At 41.3% G+C, this 22,399-nt stretch overlaps 1 protein-coding gene across 8 annotated transcripts in view; it reads right to left on the reverse strand.

The window, feature by feature from the left end:
- FGGY (FGGY carbohydrate kinase domain containing) overlaps nt 1-22,399 on the reverse strand; it is a 426,891-nt gene that overhangs the window by 262,683 nt on the left and 141,809 nt on the right. For 6 of the 8 annotated variants that reach the window (XM_039238811.1, XM_039238799.1, XM_039238806.1 and 3 more), the window contains one exon: nt 6,893-7,008. In XM_039238811.1, coding sequence (XP_039094742.1) covers nt 6,893-7,008 — 116 coding nt within the window. Of the gene's footprint in view, nt 1-6,892; nt 7,009-17,117; nt 17,176-17,584; nt 17,645-22,399 lie in introns of those variants that run through there. The other 2 variants (XM_039238839.1, XM_039238836.1) reach the window with 2 other exon arrangements.

The raw sequence follows: 22,399 nt of genomic DNA on the forward strand, positions 1-22,399 counted from the left end.
GGCCAAAGATTTCTACAGACCTTCCAAAATATATTAGTAAAAAAGGCACTAACATCCCATGATACCAAGATGGAGCAGCAGTTCAACAAAACTCTGAGTGAAAAGTCACATTCTAAGTAATGAATGGATGAATCCTTGCAAACATGTCTAGTTCTAGCGGGAGAATTCACATCACTGAGTATTTTGTAATACCCACAACTACGGATGATAAGAGATGCTTGGATTCAGGCTCCCAACACTGGCTTTGATGCACATTACTGGTAGAAACCCTTTACGCATGTTTCTACTAAGAGATCTCCTCTTCTCTCCCTCAGGATGGAGTAGAATCAATGTGAACATTCCCATTTCATGCTTCTATACCCTTACTTATTCCATCCGTGAGAAGAAGGATAGTTTAGCTCATCCAAAAGACTTGGGTGAATAAAACAACCTTCCGGAGCCACATTAACAAGGAAGTAGAGCCGCTGCCTTGAAATGGAGTCAGCACAGGCCTGGCATGTGTCCTTCTTCTCCAACTACCTATACCCAGGCCAGCGGGCTCTTTGATTCTCTGCATTGGGAAGCTGAAGCACTGAAGGAAAGCAAGCCAGGTATCATCTCTTTGTCTCAGCCCCGTGGCTTACCAATGAATGGATTAGGTCAGTGTCACGCAGGGCCCAAGGTCTAGCCAGGTTTAGAAAAGAGGTAAAATTTCCCCCCTGTGCCCTTTAATTCAGTACCATGCTTTGCTTCAGGTGGCTCTGGGAATTGGTCTCAATTGTTTAGACTTTAGAGCAGAACAGTGGTGAATACTGGCCCAGATAGGTCATCAACACATACTTGCGATTAGTCAGGATTCTTTACCTACAACGTGATGCCTACATGACAAAAATTTCCAAAATGTAGCTTTAGTTAACTGCAGGGTTTAACTTATGGAGAAGTGATATTCATAATCTCCTTCAAGTAAGATTTTGTTTGTTTTTGTTGTGTTTTCTCTGAAGGAGTCTGAAATGTTTCCCATCATGGAAAAGTCTCAGACAGATGGTGTTATAGGAATGAGGTTGGACTGCAGCTATCATTGCGGTTCGGGTGTGTCTTCCAGAGAGTCCTTTTTTAAGTGGTAAATATATTCATGAAGAAAGGACTGGGAACATTAAAATTACGAAATGAAATCACTGTCACCTAGTGATATCAAATAATTCAAAACAATTTATGGAGGGTACATTAAGTATTTCGGACAACTGAGGCCAAAAAAGGAATTGTTTATCAAATCCTCCATTCAAACATGTATTCACTCATTCAACAAATATTTCATCAGTATCTACCATGTGCCAGAGAGTAGCCAGTGCCCTCTGCATCTCCCAGAGGGAGAGATATGAAGTTTAAAAATATAGCTTTCCTCCTCTTAAGGAACTATTTTCCTTCACATATGCTGTATCTTCCATTTTGCCTCTCACTTAACAGTTAGTAACTCCTTCTACTTGAGCTTTAAGGCTCTTTTTTGCCTGGTTTTTCTGACCCCAAATAATGAATGATCTAGAAGCTAACACACTGAACCCTTTTACAAAACAAAGCTCTCTGTAACGTAAATCATCACTCTGTAATTCAGCCATGTTGTGTACTCATGTTTCCATGAAGTGGCCTGCCCCAGTAACATGGCTAAGTACTCTACTTGGGAAGTAAAAAGGCAACTGGGAAGTGCTGAAAGAGAGCCTGGATAATGGATGACAGCAGGTGGGTGGTGGGATGCTTCGTGTCTTCCTAAGGGTGCTTGTTCCTCACTGATCTCTTCTTTCCAATTGCTTCTGAAAGATATTTAGGATCAGATGGGTGATCCGGGGAGTGATTCTCATGAAACTGAAGGTCAACATTTATTGCCACAAATGGTTTTGCTGGACTGTGGGCAGATGATTCCTGCAAATCACTGGGTTTGAGTGTTTCCCATCAATTCTCAACGTCTGTTTCATTAGTATAGTTTCGATTATAAAGAAATGTTTACTGTATGTAGTCTTTTGATTCACAAAATGATTCCCACATTCCTCCATGTTCATGTTTCATGTTCCCAAATCAAATCTTACAAATATTTCCTTGAAAGAAGGCATTAGGTACTAACATTTTTGCTTTGGAAATTTGCATGTAAATTACTTACAACATTGTAAATTTCTTCCTCTGTCCTTCAGATGCACCGTATAAATACTGCATTTGATCCTTAACTTACACTTCATCAATAATTCATTTCAAAAATATCCCTCCGTAAGACCATCAGTTGCTGAGGTGTTCAGTTTTCGGGGAAAGCACTTATTTACTGCAGAAGCCGAGGAAGGCTGGTAAAGACTTGGCTAAAAGCTCCGCATGGAGCGAATTATGGTAATTGTATTAATGCTCAAATTCACAAAGCTCTGCTCAAATCTGCTAAAAGGTTTTGCACTTTATTGCCCACATCTTGACGGGCAATGAGTCCACTGGAAATGTTTAACACTTCATAGGGAGGCTTTCCAGATTAATCTCTCATAGTTACAGGAATTACTGAAGAATGACTGGAGGTATCTTCCAGAGCAATCTTTCAAAGTTTCAGTCAAAACTGAGAGTTAACAACCTCTTTACTATCTTCCACTTTTGGTTCAGAATGAAACTACAAGTTCAAGTCACCACAAATGAAAATCAAAGGAAACATCACCTAATTAATTTTGATGAATGGGTAAGTTTTACTTCACGTATGGTAATATTCTGGTTAATGATATGCCTCTTTAGGACATCCATTAAAAATCCATTAACTTAACAGGCTAAATCTAATAAAGTTACTCTGGAAATTTTCTGCTAGATTAACATTATGGATTTTTAACGAATATTTCCTGTAGGTATTGCTCTATTAGCAAACTGAATATACTAATTAAACATGGGTTTTGTGTCAGGGTTGGAGGAGCACCAAAATATTAAAATAAAAAAAAAAGTTGAGGTTAGACCTAAGTTCCCAAAGATACTATACAAATCAGTAAATATCATTCCAGCTTTTAAAAGCAAAAAGGGCCAACCTACCAGGGCCAGCCATCTCAATTTATCTACTTACTAATCAAATAGTAAAATTTATCCACTTACTAAGCAAATAGTACTTGAGTTACTAAACTGTGCCTTGCCCTGTGCCAGGATGGAGGACACAAAGGTAAATCAGTGAAAATCCTGATGTTGAGAAGCTCACAGTCTAGCATGGAATCAGGACACATCCAGGTAAACAACGTGTACTAGAGTAAGACATGGCCACTATACCAAAGGAACACTAGAAGTGTTCCCCAAATTTTGGGGGTGGTGGGAGCATAAGTAACTGAAGTTGAAATTTGTGTTCCAATAAGATATTACCTCCTTCTAAGGCCTCCCATTGGCAGGGTTTCGATCCTGACTTATCATTTATTGCTTCTCTCCGTGGTTAAATGAGATTATTTACCAAATTCTCATCTGCAAACAGGGAAACACTACATTTGTCACGGATTGTGAGAATTACATGCAACAAGGTATGGGAAAGGACACAGAAATGTGCTTGAAATATAGAAGGGGAAGCCGGGCTGGTACTTATTTGCTGCTTACTATTCATAGGCACAAAATGACTACTAATTGGAAGGCAATATAGCAAAATGGTTAGAGCAGGATTTGGAATCACTCCAACGTGGGTCTGAATTCACCTTCTATCCCTAGCAAACTGCACAGTCATTATTTGAACACCCTTCCCTTTTCTGATCCTCAGTTTCTGCAGTTGAAGAAGATCAAATAAAACAACTCTGTTACACAGTTTTAAAAATTTAACAAGATAATGGTTGTAATACAGTAGTACCCTGTCTGGGAAGCAGTACACTAGCAGTGTTAATTGCTACCATTAACTCTGTCTTCACAGGTAAGACTGGAGAGATAGGGACACATGACGAGACTGAGCTAAGTTCAAACCGTCAGTGCCAGAACTAGAACCACCATGGCCCCCGGTTCAGTGTTTTAGACACATCTTGCCCGTACCCTTCAATTAGAAGACAAGAGACCCTCCCCTTGCACTCAGTCCTGACGGTTCTTCATCAAGGTAGCAAACTCATGGAGTGCCTCCAGAACAAAACACTGGGCACTCGGGACCTGGTGGCCCTGCTTTAGCTCTAATGACCAGTACACTAATACCATGGTGCTGTGGGCTGTATTTGTGTCCCCCGCCCCCCAGTTCCTATGTTGAGGCCCTAATCCCCAAGGTGACTATATCTGGTGATATGGTGTGTCGGGGATAAAATGAGGTCAAAGGGTGGGGCCCTGATGCAGTAAGATTTGTGTCCTTAGAAAAAGAAATACCAGTGATCACTCTCTTGTGCACACCCCTTCTCTGCACATGGACAAAGAAGAGGCCACGTGAGCACAATGTGAGAGGCAGCTGCCAACAAGCCAAGAAAAGAGGTCTCAGCATTAAACGTAACCTTGCTGGCATTTTGACTTTGGACTTCTCAGTCTCCAGAAGGGTGAGGAATATATTTCCATTGCTGTAAGTCACTCAGCCTACGGTGGTCCGTCATAGCAGCCCCAGCAGGCTAGGACCCAGGACAGCTCTGGGCCACAGTTTTCTCTGAACCCTTGTCACCTGTCTCGGTTCCAACAACCTTGCCTGTGTCCCACATATCCCGTCAGCATCCATTTATCAGTATTACCTGTGCCAAGACACTCAAGGGTAAGGCACAGTGGTCCCTGCCCTCGAGAAGCTTCCCGCTGAGCATCAGCTTCTGTGTGGCCGCCCATTCTCCCTGGTGAACAGGAAGCACTGTCTAAAACCCCTGCCTGGTTGGCAGGAGACCCGACACGCCACCCTCCAGCCGGTTCGCTCAGCCCCCACCATAAAAGACCAACCCTGTTCCCTGTCACTCTCCAAGCTGCTGCCTCCAAATGGCCGGGCCACCCAGAATTTTCAAGCCAACCATCGTATTAATCACAGTAATACTTAAAATATTAAGACTTGTTTATACCCTGTGAAATTATACTCCACTTAGCAACTGAGATCCCATCACACCGTACTCCTGTTCGGGTATGCACACTTGTTGCAGTCTACCTGATGTTGCTTTGGGTGCTAAATATTGAGACTGCTGCCCAATCCCTCTGGAGGCCACCATACACCCACACCAGTTGCTACCATCTCATATATCCCAACAGTCAGTCTGCTTTGGTAGGAAAGTGTGGAGTTAGATACCCTAGTTCTACTACTGACTTGGCAACTTAATAGTGGACAGGAACTGAATCTCAGTCTTCCCGTCCATAAAATGAGACAATGCATATAAATCGCCTACCCAAGGACTCAGAATGTAGCTGATGAAGAAGAAAGCCGCTTTGCTGTCTTCCTCTCATCCCTGGTTCGGAGTTCTTCCCCTTCTCCATCAGCTCAGACCCAGAGACCGTTTGAACCCAGCCACAGAAATTCCAGAACGGCTCTTTGTGAATACTACTCTGACTGTTCTTTTCCCCCAGACTTAGCAATGCATAGTTGAACAGACCACAGACAACCAAGTTATCCTGTCTACAACATTGTAGTGCAGGGCCTACTTGAGTCTCTCATGTTTCTATCCCTGAACTTTAGCAGATGGGTCCTGAGGATGCCCTCAGAGAAAGATGGAACTGGAATAACCTATTGCATGACTCAGTTATCAAGGGCAGTCAGAAGGTGTAGCAGATACCAGTTTTTTTGTCAATATTCAAAAACACAACTCTCAAGTTTCATCTGGTCATGTGCATGGACACATGGCTGCCCGGCCAATGACCACATTTCCTAGCAGATACCAGTTTTTTTTGTCAATATTCAAAAGCACAACTCTCAAGTTTCAGCTGGTCATGTGCATGGACACATGGCTGCTCAGCCCTGGCAGCCTAGCTGGGTCTTATGAACAAGGGCTGGCCAGTGGGATACAATCAGAAATGACGTGGCTCATTTCTAGGTTATGTGCTCTCCAGAAGAACATGGATGGATTTCCCTGGTCCTTTGCATTCTTCCCACTCATTGGCTGGGAACTGATGAGAATTTGAGTAACTACCTTGGACCCAAAGTTGGAGGTCATGTTGTGACAATGGCAGAGCTGGTCTGATGGTCACTTTCCTCTATTGTATTACATAAAGAGGGAATTACCTTTCATCTTGTTTAACCCACTGTACTTTTCACTTTTATCGTTACATCTTAGCCTAAACACTCAACAATACCAAAGAATTTCTCTTTAATTAGGGATAACTGCTTCCCTGATGACAGCTTACTAGAACTGTTAAGTAGTAACTAAGGGAAATAAAAAAGTCTCTGTGAAATGAACATGTAAACTTTAAACTTTCAAATGCCAGCTGCTGTGATTTGTACCTGGCATCTATATTCTTTCACCAAGTACACCCCTACTAGTCACCCATGCTTTTAATACCTACTCATTGCCACATAAATCTGGATGTCTGGGACTCTACGGCCTTAGTCAGGAACCACTGGCTCATGTTCTAATTTGTTTTGTTCTTGTTTCTTCTAACTTTGATGTCTTCAATTTTTTTTTTTTTCCTGTTCGTGGCCTTGCGTGGTTCCCTGAACCTAATTCACTAAACATTTTCCTAGTACTGATGGGAAAAAATCTGTATGTACCCCCAATTACGCTATTCCCAGCTACTCCATGTTAATGTCTTCCTCAAATCTAACCCAATGTCTACAATTCTTTACTTCAATACAGACTTCTACAGCCTATATCTCCACTCGAGTCCTATGAGTCCCAACATAAGGGCCCACAAGACATGATCTACCCACAGTAACTGATCCATTCCTCTTAGAAAAACAGGGCTGAGTTTCTGCATTTCAATTCACACAAAAACAAACAAAAAACCAATATCCTCATCTATACATACACATAATCACTCTCGAGATGTCTTCATTTTGTTTTGTTTTTACCTATTTTGCTGTAATTATCCTCCACAAAATCTTCCAGGCCAATCATCTTCCAGAAACTGTCATCCCAACCTTTATCTGCTGAATATGTCCATTTGCACACCAGGGAGCAGAGAGACCTAAGAAAGTGGGAGAGATGTAGAACCAATAATATGATTCAGGCTTCCTTTAGATTTCGCCAAATACCTACCCAGATACCTGAAGTAGTGTTATGAAGTAGAATAAGTCAAAGTAAGTAATTACACATCCCTGTTCAGATTCAACATCTGCATTTCTACCTGGCCACCACTTGGTGGCTGTGGGGCTGAGTGATGGGTAAATGGGTGTTCTACTCTGTTTGGTGTATGTTCATAATTCTCTATAATAAAAAACATAAAAATAAATTCAAAACATGCCTGGTATACATATGGTTACTCCAGTCTAAAGTGATATTTAATAGAAGGAAAACCCAAATGCTGGAAGGTATTTTCTTCTCCCACTTCACTTCTCATACATTCAGTCTTAGTAATGTACATTCTAGCAACAATAAATCATTTGCAGTTCTCCGGCGGGGGGACGTGGGGGGGTAGGGACCATATTCTTACACATTTCTATGTCTTTGCCCTACTCCTACTTGTTTGGAAAATTCTTCCCAGCTTCTTTACCCTCATAACTGAGTCCCCAGTTCTGGGTATAAGTGCTCCTCCTCTGAGCTCCTAGAATGCGAAACATACTTCTATCATTGACCTTAACATGCTATGTAATTGACTGCTCCCTTACATACCTTCCCAATAGTGCTATTGCCTTCCAACCCATGCCTCATATTGTGCCCATAGCAAACCTTATAAAATGAAATCTGATTATATCAATCCCTGATTAAAACTCTTCAATTGCTCCTCACTGCCTTCAGGAAGAAGTCCAGTCTCGTAGCTGGGCTTAAAACGTCTTTAATAATATGACTGTGCCAACCTCCAGATTCCCGTCTTGCCATTCCCACCCTTGCTTTCTTCATTCTCCAGTGTGGGATTATTTGAAGTCTCCCTTAGCAGGCCTGATTCCTCACTTCTCTGTGCAGTGAAACCCTTCATTCTGCCTACAATGTTCTTCACTGTTAAGGATTTTCTAGTTAGTGTTCATGACTCAGCTCAGACGATCCCTTTTCAGTGAAGAACAAGCTCAGGCACAAAGCCACTTCTCTAAGCTTCAACCTGGACATACCCTTAACATTTACCATGGTAACTGTCTCTGCCCATTCACTTCCCTATCCTCCCAGTAACTCTAGCTAAGCCTTCAGAGCCAAACCAGCCCTGCCCAGCTCTGCCTTCAGTACTTAGTCCGCATTCAGCCAAAATGCATACTGACTGAATGGCAGCACCACCAACCAAATATGGTCTGTCCATCTCACCACAAGTAAGTGATAAACTTGGGGAGCACACATAGTTTTAAGGATAAAACTCTCTCTCAGAGTCAATAGTCGAGGTGCATCTCATTCAGTCATTCACATAGATTCACTCATTCATTCACCTACTCAATAAGTATTTAGTATTCAGTCACTATGCCCCTGGCACCAGGTGATGCCCAGGGAAACTGGTGGTATGCAAAAGACTTGGTCCGCTGCCTCCACAGATGTTGAAAGCCAAATGGGGGGGACATAGAAATAATAATAAATTTATAACAATAAATCACTCTTCAAATCACATACTGACAGTAATTTCTAGGAAGGAGAGAGAAAAATGAAAAGCTTTAGCAAGGGAATCTGATATAACTTGGTGGGAGGAAAGGGGAGAAAGTATCAAGTAAGAAGGGCTCCACAGAGGAGATAACATTATGTGAGATCTAAATGTCTTTTGAAAGCAAATGCATGTTATTTGTCATGAAGGACTTTTTCAGACATAGCCGAGATGGCAGAACATCATGAGCTAAGGAAGCTAAGTGGGAAAGATAAACTAAAAGAGCACTAGTGTCAACAGAAATGTAATATACACATGCTAAATCCTTTACCTTATAAAAGACAATTCTTAAAATCAGAGGTGTCAAGAAGACAGTCACCTATGTAGCATGCTCTGAAGAACATAAAATAGGCCAAATCCTCTTGGCACAAAGCCTGAAATTCCAACTTTCTGGAAGCTCTGATGGCTCAAGGCTATGGAACAGAAGATGGCATGAACAGATTATTTCTACTGATCTGGCCACACAGAACACTTCACTCTCCAAAGGCCCTAGTCATTTGTAGAATTCTATCTCTTTGCTCTCAACGTTCCTTCTGTCTTAATTGCTTTCTTGCTCCTTCCACTCACTGTTTTGTTTTGTTTTGTTTTTTTCATTCTTGACTACTTGGCAAAGTCCAAGTCTTCCTTATGGTCCAGTCCCAATGGCACCCCCCACCACTAGCTCCAAGTTCCCTCTTTTGAGGTAGCATTCTAACGTGGTAATATTGCCTTCCAGTTCTTAACAGCGGTGGCAGGTTGGGGTCGCGGCCCAAAGGGTCCAACCCTCCACTTATGTTCATCTCTTGCCATGTGATTTGTAGCTGCCCTGCCCCTCCTGTCCCCACCCTGTGCACAGGGCCCCCTTTCCTGCCTCTAGACTTTGGATTCTGTCACATGGATTCAGCCAAAAGAATAAGTCAGGAGGACCACATTCTGGTTTCAAGCCCAAGCTTCGAGAGGCATTCTGTGTTTCTGCTGGCTCTCCTGCGCCTCGCACACAGCCTTGAGAAAATCACGTGGGGCTAGCACACCGGTGCAAGGAGGAGGAGACAGATGTCCAGCGGAGCCATGATGGCCAGGCCCAGCCTGGATCACACATGCCCAGGCCAGACCTGACACAGCGAGTTCAGCTAACACTAGAAGAACCACCCTGCAGAGCACAGCCTAAATGAGCAACACAGTGAGCCAAATAAAGGATTCCTATGTTAAACCACTGAGCACTGGTGGTGGTTTGTAAGGGAGCAACACTTGAACAACTCAACACTTTATAGTGCAACTACGTTATTCCAGGCAGATTCCCTGCCTCACCACCCCTCACCCTTTAGGGCAGGGAGAGAGATGTCTAGGTCCTCAAGGCAAGTTAGAATAAGTGGCCAGAGAGCCTGCTTTGGGGGAAAATGACTGAGCCTAGGAGGCAGGGCCTTTTACAGCTGCAGGCAACTCCACCCTCCCTCCTCAGGATTATTCAAACACTCTTAGGGTCTGAAGAGTGTTTTCATTTGGATCTCTTTAAATCAACTCTTAGGTGATATGAATGTGTAAACGCAGCAGTGGGGGCATCTGGGTAGCTCAGATGGTTAAGCGTCTGCTTCTAGATCTTAGGTCAGGTCAAGATCTCATGGTTCGTGAGTTGGTGCCCTGCATTGGGCTATAGTTGGAGCTTGCTTGGGATTCTCTCTCTCCCTCTTTCTCTCTGTCCCTCCTCCACTCTCTCTCTCTCTCTCTCTCAGAATAAATAAACTTAAAAAAAATTTTTAAGACATCAAAAACAAACAAACAAAATCAGAACTGGCAAAATGTAGAGAGTGCATCCGGAGCCTCCGGCTCTCCAGAAAACTCCAGGAGGGAGAGTGAGTCAAGACAAGGTATCGTAGCAGAACAAAAGGTGAAGCCTTTATTAAGACCCAGGTTTTGCCACTCCCTGAGGCATCTGTGAGCAACCTGCAACTCCCAGAATAGCTATTCCCCATCAGGCAAGTTGACCTAGCAGCCCACTGAGGGTGGAGGGTGTAATTTGTAGGATCAGGATCACAGAGAGGGCCACACTAGCAGCCTGTGTTGCTTCAAAAATGGGCAGCCAGGGAGGAGTGTTGTCCCCAGGGAGAGAGACCACTGGCTGTTTGTTCCCTGCCGGCCAGAATGCCAGAGCAGAAAGTGCAGGAGCATCACTGCTTTCAGATTTGTTACTGCTGAAGAGACGGTCAAATCCTATATTCAGGTCAAAAGGACAGCAACCAAGGAGCAGGCAGCACAAAAACCACGCCTAACTTAGGGGACCAGGTGATGTGAGAGCGGGTGTCAGAGAACATATATAGGAGGGCAGGTGTCTCTGAAGAGGGTAACAGTAAAATGCCTGGACCTCGATGTCAATAACGGAAGTAGTGAGAGTAGAGAAGGCGGCGAGGAAGCCTTTCTGAACAAAAACGACTGATTTTAAATTTAAAATGTTAAAAATCTCTGCAGAAGAACTAAAAAGAAAATCACAGGCACCGTTGAAAATCAAATTAATGATCAGGAAGACCAGGTGAACAATATCTCCAACTACCCAGAGCAAAGGCACGAAGAGGAAAATAAAGAGGTAAGAAAGAAGAGGCATGGAGAGCAGATCGAGCAGTGTAACATGAGAATTACTCTAATTCCACATGGGATTTTTTTTTTAAGGAGAAAAGGAAAACCTAAAAAGAGAGAGAGAAAGAGAGAGATGAAAGAGATGCTGTAATTAAATGACTACACTACTAGATTTTTTTTATTGTTATTATACTGTGCTGAAGCAAGATTTAAGCCCTCAGATTAAAACGCTCATTAAGTCCAGGAAGTGAATCCAGGAAATACTTGAATTTCAAGTATAAACAGAAAATTATACCAGCTTCCAGACAGAAAGAGTAAGTTACTTACAAAGGCAAGAGATTCAGCCCAGCTAAGGAATTCTCATCTACACCTCTGGAATGTAGAACACAGTGGAACAGTGTACAGACTATGAGGAAAAACGATCCAAAAATCCTATGCCCAGACAAAATATTATTCAGCTGTCAGGGGAAAAGAAAAACATCTTCAACATGTAAGGATTAAAAAAGCAAACTTCCCATATACGTGATCTGAAGACAACACTTGAGAATGAACTTAACCAAAAAAAAAAAAGCCCCACAAGTGATTCAACATAAGGGAAATCAGAGACTAGAGGAACGAGTGGTGGTGTGCACCTATGTTCATTCTCTCTCTCCATGTGAATGTGCGTGCACTTACATAATGCACATGTATATGTGTGTGCACACATACATATATGCACATACACACGGGTTTAAATCTACATAGATGAAGATAAACCATGTGAACGGGAATTTGTAATACTCCGTTTTCCTGAAACACCTTCCTGCTGTATTAGAAGGAAAAATCTACTAATGGCCCAGAAGTGAAAATACTGTTAGCAAAATCTCAAAGTCAGAACAGAAGAAGGGGTACACAGGAAAAGTATGCATGTGTGTATATATGTATGTTTGGGCAGAACATAAGTTTAAGAATGTACAGGATGAGAAGGCAATTTCTAACAGAATCATAAAGCTTAGTAGAACTCTCAAAATAACAAGGAATTAAAAAAGAATAAAGAGAAAGTTAAGAAGTCAGTGAAATCAAACTAAATCAATCAAAAAGGAAAGCAAAAGAGGGTAATGGAATATAAGCAGAAAATAAAAATACCATAGAAAAAATAAAATTGATTATAGTTAATGTCAACAAACGTGAAAGGGCTGAATTCCACAACTGGTTAAAAGATAGTAATATCCACACTGGGGTTAAAATTGAGTAATATCTGGTTTACAATACAGTTTTTTAAAATATGATAAAAGGGGTTTTTATGAAAAGGTCAACAAAGAAGTAACAGATACAAGTTTTTAATATGACAATATAAATATCAGACAAAGAATAAAAGATTAAAAATACGAAGCAAGATTAAGAGAAACATTCTGTAACGACAAATGCTCAATCAAAGAATATTACTATTCATTAAGTTTTATGAGATGAACTAAACAACATAATGTGAAATCTATAAAACAAGGGTTCCTACATTAAAAAAAAGAAAAGAAAAAAGGCCCTTGATGGGGCTCCCTGGTGGCTTAGTCAGTTAAGCATCCTTCGTTTCAGGTCATGATCTCACAGTTTGTGAGTTCCAGCCCCACACAGGGCTCTCGCAGTGAAGAGCCTGCTTCAGATATTCTCCCTCTCTCTCTGCCCCTTTCCCACTTGGCTCTCTCTCTCAAAAATAAATAAACATTTAAAAAAATGAAATGAAGAATGTCTCAAAATTAATAACCTAAGCAGCCAACTTAAAGAAATTACAAAAAACATAGATTAAATTGAAAAAAATCAAAATAAATAGAAAAAAGAATATAAAAGATATAAAATAATAAGACAAAATTCAGACAATCAAGAGAGCCAAAATATGGCTCTACTAAAAGGCAATACAAACAAACAAACAAACAAACAAACCCTCTGGTAAAAGTCAGGAAGGAGAAAGAAGAGTAGGAAAAAAATAACAAATATCATGAATGAAAATGAGGGACATACTTACAGATAAAGCACACATTAATAGAAAAACAGAGATTAGGTAAATAACATAAAAGTAACAATTTATTATTTCAAATAAAGTTGAAAATTTAGGGGGAATGGAAAATTTACTAGAAAAACAGAATTTACTAAAACGGACTCAAGAAAACATATGAAACCTTAACAAACTACTATTTAAAAATGAGCCAATAGTTAAAAATCATCCTTCAAATAAAACTTTGGCCCAAATGGCCACTCTAGAAAGTTTAACAAACGTTCAAGGAACAAAGTACTCCAAATTACTGCAGCGTTTACAAGAGGAAATGCTCCCCAAGTTACTGATGAAGCTAGGACAACTATATTACAACGCCAAACAGACAGCATGAGAAACAAAACTCAGAGGCCACTCTCAGATTAGGAACGGGAACATAACATTTCTAAGTAAGACAAGACCAAATTTTACATAAAAATGAGAAAAAAAGACATCATGAGTAATACTCCAACACATTTTAATGAAAGAAGATCTATGAATGTATTTTGCCATTTTTTTAATGAAAGGAGAGAAAAGGATCAACTCATACAGAAGAATGAAAAATATTTGATGAAGTTAAGGGCCACATCAAGATAGAAATGCTTACTGAAGTAACATCAATAGAAGCTTCTGCTTCTAACCAAGATGGAGTCACAGAGACTAGGTTTTTACCTCCCGCCTCAAGAAACTAGAAAAATGGAGGGGGAGGTGGGTGGGAGGGGGGCTCATGACACAACTGCTCTTAGACCTTGAACAACAGGCAGCACAGAACTATCCCTAAGAGAAGGAAACAAATGAGGTGAGCCCAGGATTGCTCGGGCTTTCTGCCAGGAAGCCCATGCCCGACCACAAAGCAGAAGGAAGGATGCCAAGGAAAACAAGTCAGGTTCATGAAACTGAGGAGACTGAGATCAGAATTCAAGGAATGCGAGGTGGCTGTAAGCTGTGCTGGCCCAGATTTCCAAAGAGGAGGCAGCCATGCAGGAAGAGCGTCCTGGAAATCTGCACACAAGTCCCGGGAAAGCTTTAGGGAGATGCAGATAAGCACACAGATGCGCCAGGCGATCTGGTGAGAGCGAATGGAAATCTGTGAGCTGAACAGGTCTCAGGGCTCACCAGGAGAATGGGAATCATCTGAGTTACGAAAATTAGAGCGCACCATCCTCACTGACCCCTTAGGACATTCAGTGGAAACCTCCAAAGAATGCCTTAGAAGTGTAAGTGAGCCCTCCTGGGTAAAGGTTACAGTGAACCTGCACTAACAAAGTTTAGAAAGAATATTCCGAAAGATAAAACTAAGCCAAAAGTACACTAACAGCCTACCAGAAAAAGTAACAACAGTCCTTAAAAAAAAAAAAAAAAAAAAAAAAAAAAAAAAAAAAAAAAAAAAAAAAAAAAAAAAAAAAAAAAAAAAAAAAAAAAAAAAAAAAAAAAAANAAAAAAAAAAAAAAAAAAAAAAAAAAAAAAAAAAAAAAAAAAAAAAAAAAAAAAAAAAAAAAAAAAAAAAAAAAAAAAAAAAAAAAGACAACAAAACCCAGACACCAAGTAACAGAAAATTGACAGTATCAGTATGCAATAAAAAAATATTTGAACAAAGGCCAAATTTTCCTCTATTTGATAAAAGCTATCAACCCACAGAGCCACACTCAACTGAAAGAAACCAAAGCAAGATAAACACAAAGAAAATCACATCAAGACATATTATATAATCAAATTATTTTTTTTAAATGATGATTGTAAAAGTGGTTAGAGTGGTAACAGAGGAATAGTCCAAAAAAGACAGCAGATATTTTACCAGAAATAATGCAACTCAGAAGAAAATGGAATGACATCTTTAGAGCATTGAATATTTTTAAAAAGTAAAAAAAACCTCAAATTAGAATTCCATATTCCGAAAAAAAGATCCTCAGGGGTGCCTGGGTAGCTAAGTCAGTTAAGCATTTGACTCTTGATCTTGGCTCAGGTCATGATCTCACAGTTTATGGGTTCGAGCCCCCATCAGCGCGGAGACTGCTTTAGATTATCTTGCCCCCGGCCCCTCACTGCCCCACCAACCCATCAGGCATGTGCTTTCAAAATAAATAAATAAACTTAAAAAAAAGAGATCTTTACACAAGTTATGAAATACAGGCTTTTTCAAACAAACAAAAACAGAGAATTCATTTCCAAGAAACCTGCACTGCAAAAAACGTTAAAGGCAATTCTTTAGGGAGAAGGAAGATGACATTAAATGGAAATGTTAATTGATAAATGAATGTTGATTGCAGGTAATGAAAAGTATCAGAATAAGGAAATTTGTGGGTAGATGCAAAGGTCAGCTTTTCAGTTTTAAATTTCTTTAAAAGATAATAGACTTTGTCTTCATCTTAAAAATATAAAATAGGAAAAAAAATCAATGTACTATGGGGCTTATATATAACATATGTACAAACAAAACATGACAATAATAGCACAATGATAAGGAGATATGAAAGATATTACATATGATGGGATATAAAATTATTTTAAGGTGAACTGTGATAAGTTAAAGATGCGTATTATAAATCCTAGAGGAATCAGTAAAAACAGATAAAATTGTAACATATCAATTTGGGAGAGAAAAGGGAATACTAAAAATATTTCAATAATCTAGAAGAAGGTAGGAAGAGGGGGAAATGACATAGAATGCATGGAGCAAATAAAAGGCAAATAGCAAGATGGTAGATTGAAACCTAGCCTAAAAACTGCATTGAAAAGGCAAAAAATTTCGGGCTAGATAAAAATAACAAATACAATCCCACTCTCTGCTGTCTGTAAGAAACTTATTTTAAATATAAACACGCAAGATAGGTTCAAGAGTGGAAGGAAAGAAAAAGATATGCCATGCATACACTCATAATCAGCAAGTTCAAGGGGATACATAAATATCCAAAAGTAAACCTCAGAACAAGAAATATTACCAGAAAAAGAGGCCCATTATATAACGATAAAAGGGTCAATTCACCAAGAAGACTTGTGGGTTAAAAAAGAAATTGTAATTGAATGGCAGCCTGAACTTGGCTGAAGTTACATTTCTTTTTTTTTTTTTTTTTGTGGTAGCTCAGAACTAACAAGCAATGCAAAGCTGCACATGAAATCAAGGATTCATGACAGAGTAATTGGGTGTGATCACCTGAGGTCGCCTTTGTTTTTTACACAGGTTTGCCTAAAACTCGGCAGTCTCGGGGGCCATGGTGATCAAAAGGTCTGACAGGGTGGAGGAGTCCAGAACTCTGGGCCTGTGGTATTTTATACTACTTTTTAACATTTTATTCATTTTTAAGAGAGAGAGACAGAAAGAGAGCAAGCGGGGGACAGGCAGAAAGAGAGGGAGACACAAATTCCAAAGCCGGCTCCAGGCTCTGAGCTGTCAGCACAGAGCCCAATGCAGGGCTCCAACTCATAAACTAAGCCAAAGCCAGCCACTTAACCAACTGAGCCACCTAGGCGCCCCTATTTTATACTATTTTAGACAAGAGCATGTATGAGTGAGGAAGGTCAGGAGGTACTAAAGCATCTACCTCCTTATGATAAAAGAATGTTATTTTGTTTCATTTCCTGATGCTCCGTCTAGCCTTTCCGGAATTTCAGTGCCTCAGATCCGGCCATGACCTCCCACAGCAGGGACCATATGTACCTTATACATCATCCATTCCCCAGCACGAGGCACAGTGCCTCTCTGGCAAATTTTCAGAGCTCAATCCGTGTTGACTGAGGTAATGTATGAGAACCCTAGGATGTCAGTTACAAGAGGAAGCTTTCAGGTCCCTAATCACTTTTTAATTGTTTCTATTATATGGCCCAGACCTTCAGCAAGGGCTCTCTGTGCACACTCTAGAAGAGAAAAAGCTAGATTTTTGATCCCTGGAGTGACCAAAAGCAGCAGCAAAACACTGCGTTCCTTGAACAAACCACCCACCTTATGAAAATGCATTTCGCCTACCTCACACACCTCCCTCCCGTTGTCTACTTCCCCAGACGCCAAATCGCTAACACATCTTCTTTTCTTTCTTGAAAAAACCAAAAACAAAAAGACCCTTCCAGTTAAAGATACCAGAGTGACTACACACATTGATCTCTGCTCCCTTTAACAATTCCAATAAAACGGCAGTATAAGAATGTTTCAAAAAGGCAAAAATGTGCAGTGACAAAGATAACACACGAGAGGACACTAACAGAGACCTGAAAGGCAGGAAACACAGATGGAGGAGCAGTAAGGCCCTTGAGAGACCCAGAAAGATAAAACCTAAGCAGGAGGGTGAACAACCCAGAGGCACAGTGATTTCCCTGCAGAGACCCAGAAAAGTCCAGGAAGCGGTGGCACCAGGGGCTTCCGAAAGTGGGAATAAAAGTGAGGCTATAAAGAGCAAGGTGGCCGAAAGCTGCGTAGGAAGTAATGAGAGCCCCATGAGCCCTCACCATGAGCAATCAGGGTACTCCGTCTCCTGCACCATGAAAGATGACGGAGATTCACTTAAGAAAGAGTAAGGTACAGGTACAAGCAGGAGCATGTTGACAAGAACAGAGAGATAAAGGAAGGAGACGCTTCTGCGAGTCCGCCCTCAAGATCCTTTCCCCAACTAGAGTCCCGGAGCTCTGGCTGCCAGGTTTATACCCTGAAGATTCGTTTATGGGGAGGGAATCTAAGCAGACGAGAGAAGAGACCTCAGGCTAGCTGGGAGGGCATTCTCAGAAATAATAGGCCACTCTAGGCCTCGGAGGATGAAAATGGCAGAATATAAGTAAAGTCCGTCTTTGATGGTGAATAGTAGTCACTGACACCACCACCGTCACCACCGCCATCATCATCATCATAAAACACAGTAATTCAGAAACTATTTACCGTGGGTCCACTGTATGTGTATATATCAGGGCTTTTCTAGGCAGGGAGAAGCCCCCACCTATGAGGGACACAGACAGAGAGAAAGTGTCACTTCTCCTGAGACCACAGCCTTCGCAAGCACAAGAACTTTTGACTTTCCTGCTTTTACACAGAGCAAGGCACACATCAAAAGCACACCGCCTGCTGGGTTCCAGGGGCCTGATCATTATCATGCATTTCTCAACAAGATTTTATAAAACTGAAGCCTGCGCTGCTGCATTATTTATATGCAGTTCACTGTATTGACAGGGCCAGGCCCCCACTTTCAAGGGAAGCCTTTTGTTCTCTGCTTGGGGAAGGCAGAACCTGGAGAGTGTCAATCGAACAAGCTAGCGAATAACAGAGTAATTAGAGCCCGAGAGTGGGGGTAAATTACCCAGCTATTCCTGGCTGCAGCCTTCAGTACATCACAGGCCTGTGATGGCTCTGCTTTTCTAAGCCATACAACAGACTGAATCGCCAGCACTGAAGACGTAGCTCAGGGGGAGAGAGGACTGGGGCTAGATTGCTAGTTGCAGCAACAAAGACACCAAGAAGGCCTTATTTCTAAAGAAATACCACTGTACCGATTGGCGCTGCTTCTGTGAAGGACCTGTCAGATTTCAGGCTTGTTGCTATTGGCTCTGTACTTCATCAAGACTTGCAGACAGGTCCATGACAGACCGAAATAATATATGCAATGATGCAACGCAGGGCAACATTACACTGCCTTTTCAGGGAGACTTGCCGATAACATGGCTGGAACATGGCTGTGACAATCTGGGGAGCATGAAAGAACTGAATAAATAATCGAGCTCAGGGAGTTTTCCCATGCCCCCATGAAAAAAGAGATCTAAGAGTCAGAAAACAAAAGACCCTAAAGTCCCTGCCAAAACGTTCCAAGATCTTGAGGAAGCCCTTCGACTCACGGATTTGGATTTAACTCCTAAAGAATGAGAATGATAACGAACAGAGGCACATGAGAGGTGGGGGGAGGAAAGGAAGGAAACTAGGGGCAGGTCATGAGTCTCTGTAACAGGCGAAGCACTGTGCCTGGTACTCTTAATGCTGGGTATTGCGATTGTTCCCACAACAAAAAGAGACGGATGCTAATGGTATCCCCCATTCAACAGAGAAGGACACTGAGGCTCAGAAAGGTTGGGTAACTCATCCGAGGTCATACCACTAGGGGCAAGGCAGAAGTTCAAATCCTGGTCTGATCAATTAAAAGTCTACACTTGGTAAATATTCAGGCCCATTCAAGAAAAGATATTTACAAATCAATTAGAACATGAACAAGGGTGTAATAAATTTGAGGTATCTGATTTCTCTGTTCTACCTTGTCTGTTACCTCTCTTCTTTAATAAAGGAAAAATATGAGAATAAAAACAGATGATGAAACACGGAGATCTAGGGGGCAAATAGGTAGCTGCCTTAGGTTGCCTGTGAAGATGTTTTGGTAAAACTTAACATGTTCAAGAGATGCATTCCATAGGCCAGGACACAGGGACAATGACGGGATGCTCCCTCAAGATGCAAAAATGACCATCGCTTTCAAGAGTTCAAGCTGTGACATCAACCCCCATGAGAAGAGCAGAAATTGCAAAATTATCATGAAAAGACATGATGGCTTCCAGGACTCTTGCGTCCCCAGTGCGCCAATCAAAGGCATTAAAATGGCTAAAGAAAGAATAGGCCAATCAGATGGATGGTTAGCCGGCATGGAGCACAAGAGGCAGATGCCAGGCTACTGTCAGTGGGGAGAGGGAATAGACATGAGGTTTTCAAAACTTTCAAGATACCTTGTCTCTAAGAAAAGGAAGGAAAGGGAAGGCACTAGATAATGAAGTGAGAAAGGAAAAGAAACAAAGAGAAAAACAGCCTTAAAACTAGATTCTACAGGGGTGAATTAGGCAGAGTGCAGAGGATTTATAGCAATGAAACTATATGACACTATAATGGTGGGTACATGTCATATACTTGTACAAACTCATAGAGTGACCAATACAAAGGGTGAACAGTAACATAAACCATGGACTTTGAGTGATTATAATGTGTCAACGTAGGTTCAACTGTAATAATTGCACTACTCCTGTGGGGGGAGTTGATAATGGGGGAGGCAATGTATGTGTGAGGGCAGGGGGTAGATGGGAAATCTCTGTACCCTCCACTCAATTTTGCTGTGAACCTACAATTGCTCTAAAAAACTGAAATCTATTCATGTCACACTTGTCAGAATGGCTGACATTAACAACCCAGGCAACAACAGATGTTGGCGAGGACGCAGAGAAAGAGGATCTCTTCTGCACTGCTGGTGGGGATGCAAACTGGTACAGCCACTCTGGAAAATAGTATGGAGGTGCCTCAAAAGGTTAAAAATAAAACTACCCCACGATCCAGCAACAGCACTATTAGGGATGCAGGTATGCTGTTTGGAAGGGGCACATGTACCCCAATGTTTACAGCAGAATTACTGACAATAGCCAAATTATGGAGAGAGCCCAAATGTCCACTGACGAATGAATGGATAAAAATCTCACACACACACACACACACACACACACACAAGAATATTACTTGGCAATCAAAAAGTATGAAATCTGGCCATTTATGACAATGTAGATGAAACTAGAGTGTATTATGCTAAGCGAAATTAGTCAGAGAAAGACAAATATCATATGACGTCACTCGTGGAAATTAAGATACAAAACAGATGAACACAAAGGAAGGGAAGCAAAAATAAAATAAAAACAGAGAGGGGGACAAAATATAAGAGACTCTTAAATACAGAAAACAACTGAGGGTTGCTGGAGGGGCTGTGGGTGGGAGGATGGGCTAAATGGGTAAAGGGCATTAAGGAAGACATTTGCTGGGATGAGCACTGGATGTTATACATAGGAGATGAATCACTGGAACCTACTCTTGAAATCATTATCGCCCTGTATGGAACTAGCTTGGATGCGAATAAATAAATAACTAAATAAACAGGTGAAAAAAATAAAGTCTATTCAAAACAACAACCAACCAACCAATCTCTTCTCTCAATGTCCTTCAAGGATCAAGATCCAAAAACTGGCAGAAATGGTATATCTGCACTTCAGGAAGATATAGTCAGGCTTGCTATTAGTGTCAAGAATATGGCAGTTTTGTGACTTAATTAACCATCTAAGAGACTCATAGTAAATATCTCTCTGGCCTCCAGGGATTCAGTCTCTCAGGAGAAGAGCACTCATGATCGCCCATTAACATGGGTTAACAGTTAGCTTCAGAGCTCATGTCCTTAACTACTATGCACACTGCCTCCAGGCACATACCCCTGGCAAGATAGGGGACCGTCACAGGTGAGATACCAGGTGTTTAAGTGGAACAACAGGGACGCCTGGGGGGCTCAGTCGGTTAAGCATCTGACTCTCAATTTCGGCTCAGGACATGACCTCACAGTTAAATGAGATCGAGCCCCACATTGGGCTCCATGCTGTCAAGGAGAGATTCTCTCTCTCCCTCTCTCCCGCTCCTCTACTCCCTCTCTCTCTGTCAAAATAAATAAATAAACAACAACAACAAAGGCACACCAGAGGAAGAGAGCAACTCCTTTTGGGCCTATGGGAAAGCTTCCCTTAGGAGAAGAAGTTTGAATTGTGGGTCCTGACATACGAGTAGGAGTTCACCAGGTGAACAAAAGTTGCAGAGAAGTCATTTCCTGCAGTGTATATACCAAGGCCTTCAATTCAAGCATGATCTTGCCTTCAGATAGGAGATGGACTAGCTGCCCTCCTAAGGATTCTTCCAGTCTTCTGATTTCACTGCTGATAGAAGAAATTACTAAGCATGGACGAACTACAGGTTCTGGGTCAGACATGGTGATACCATCATTCATTAGTGAGTGAGAGATCCTCTCTGTACTTCATTTTCTCCATCTGTTAAAGAGAGACATGGTACTAGATAAATAGTAATTTCCCTCATGAATTCAGTAAACTGAGTTAATCTACATAAAGCATGTAGCACAGCCCCTGGTACACAGGACATGCCCAACACAAAGTAGTAATTTTTCTTCTTGTTTTCACCAACATGAGCATCATCGTCATCCCATAGCTATCGCTGAGGAAGAAAATATCAATGAAAGAGAAATATTCAAATGAAAACTTGCCTTGACACAGTGCTAAGAACACTACAGACAAATAAGATGGGTTTTCAGCTCTATCTTGATAAGCATTTTCTGACCTAAATGAACTTAATGACATAAGCCACCTAGCACAGCCTTGCTCAACTCAACATAAAACTGAGTTGAAAACCAATCCTTGGTTCACGTCTTGAGTGTGCACCCCAAAACAGGTCCTACACTGGGTCCCCCTCTGCAAAACTGGGAGCAAAGC

The sequence above is a fragment of the Hyaena hyaena genome, unplaced genomic scaffold (genome assembly GCF_003009895.1).
Source record: "Hyaena hyaena isolate Hyena2069 unplaced genomic scaffold, ASM300989v1 scaffold_5, whole genome shotgun sequence".
NCBI classification, from domain to species: Eukaryota; Metazoa; Chordata; class Mammalia; order Carnivora; family Hyaenidae; genus Hyaena; species Hyaena hyaena.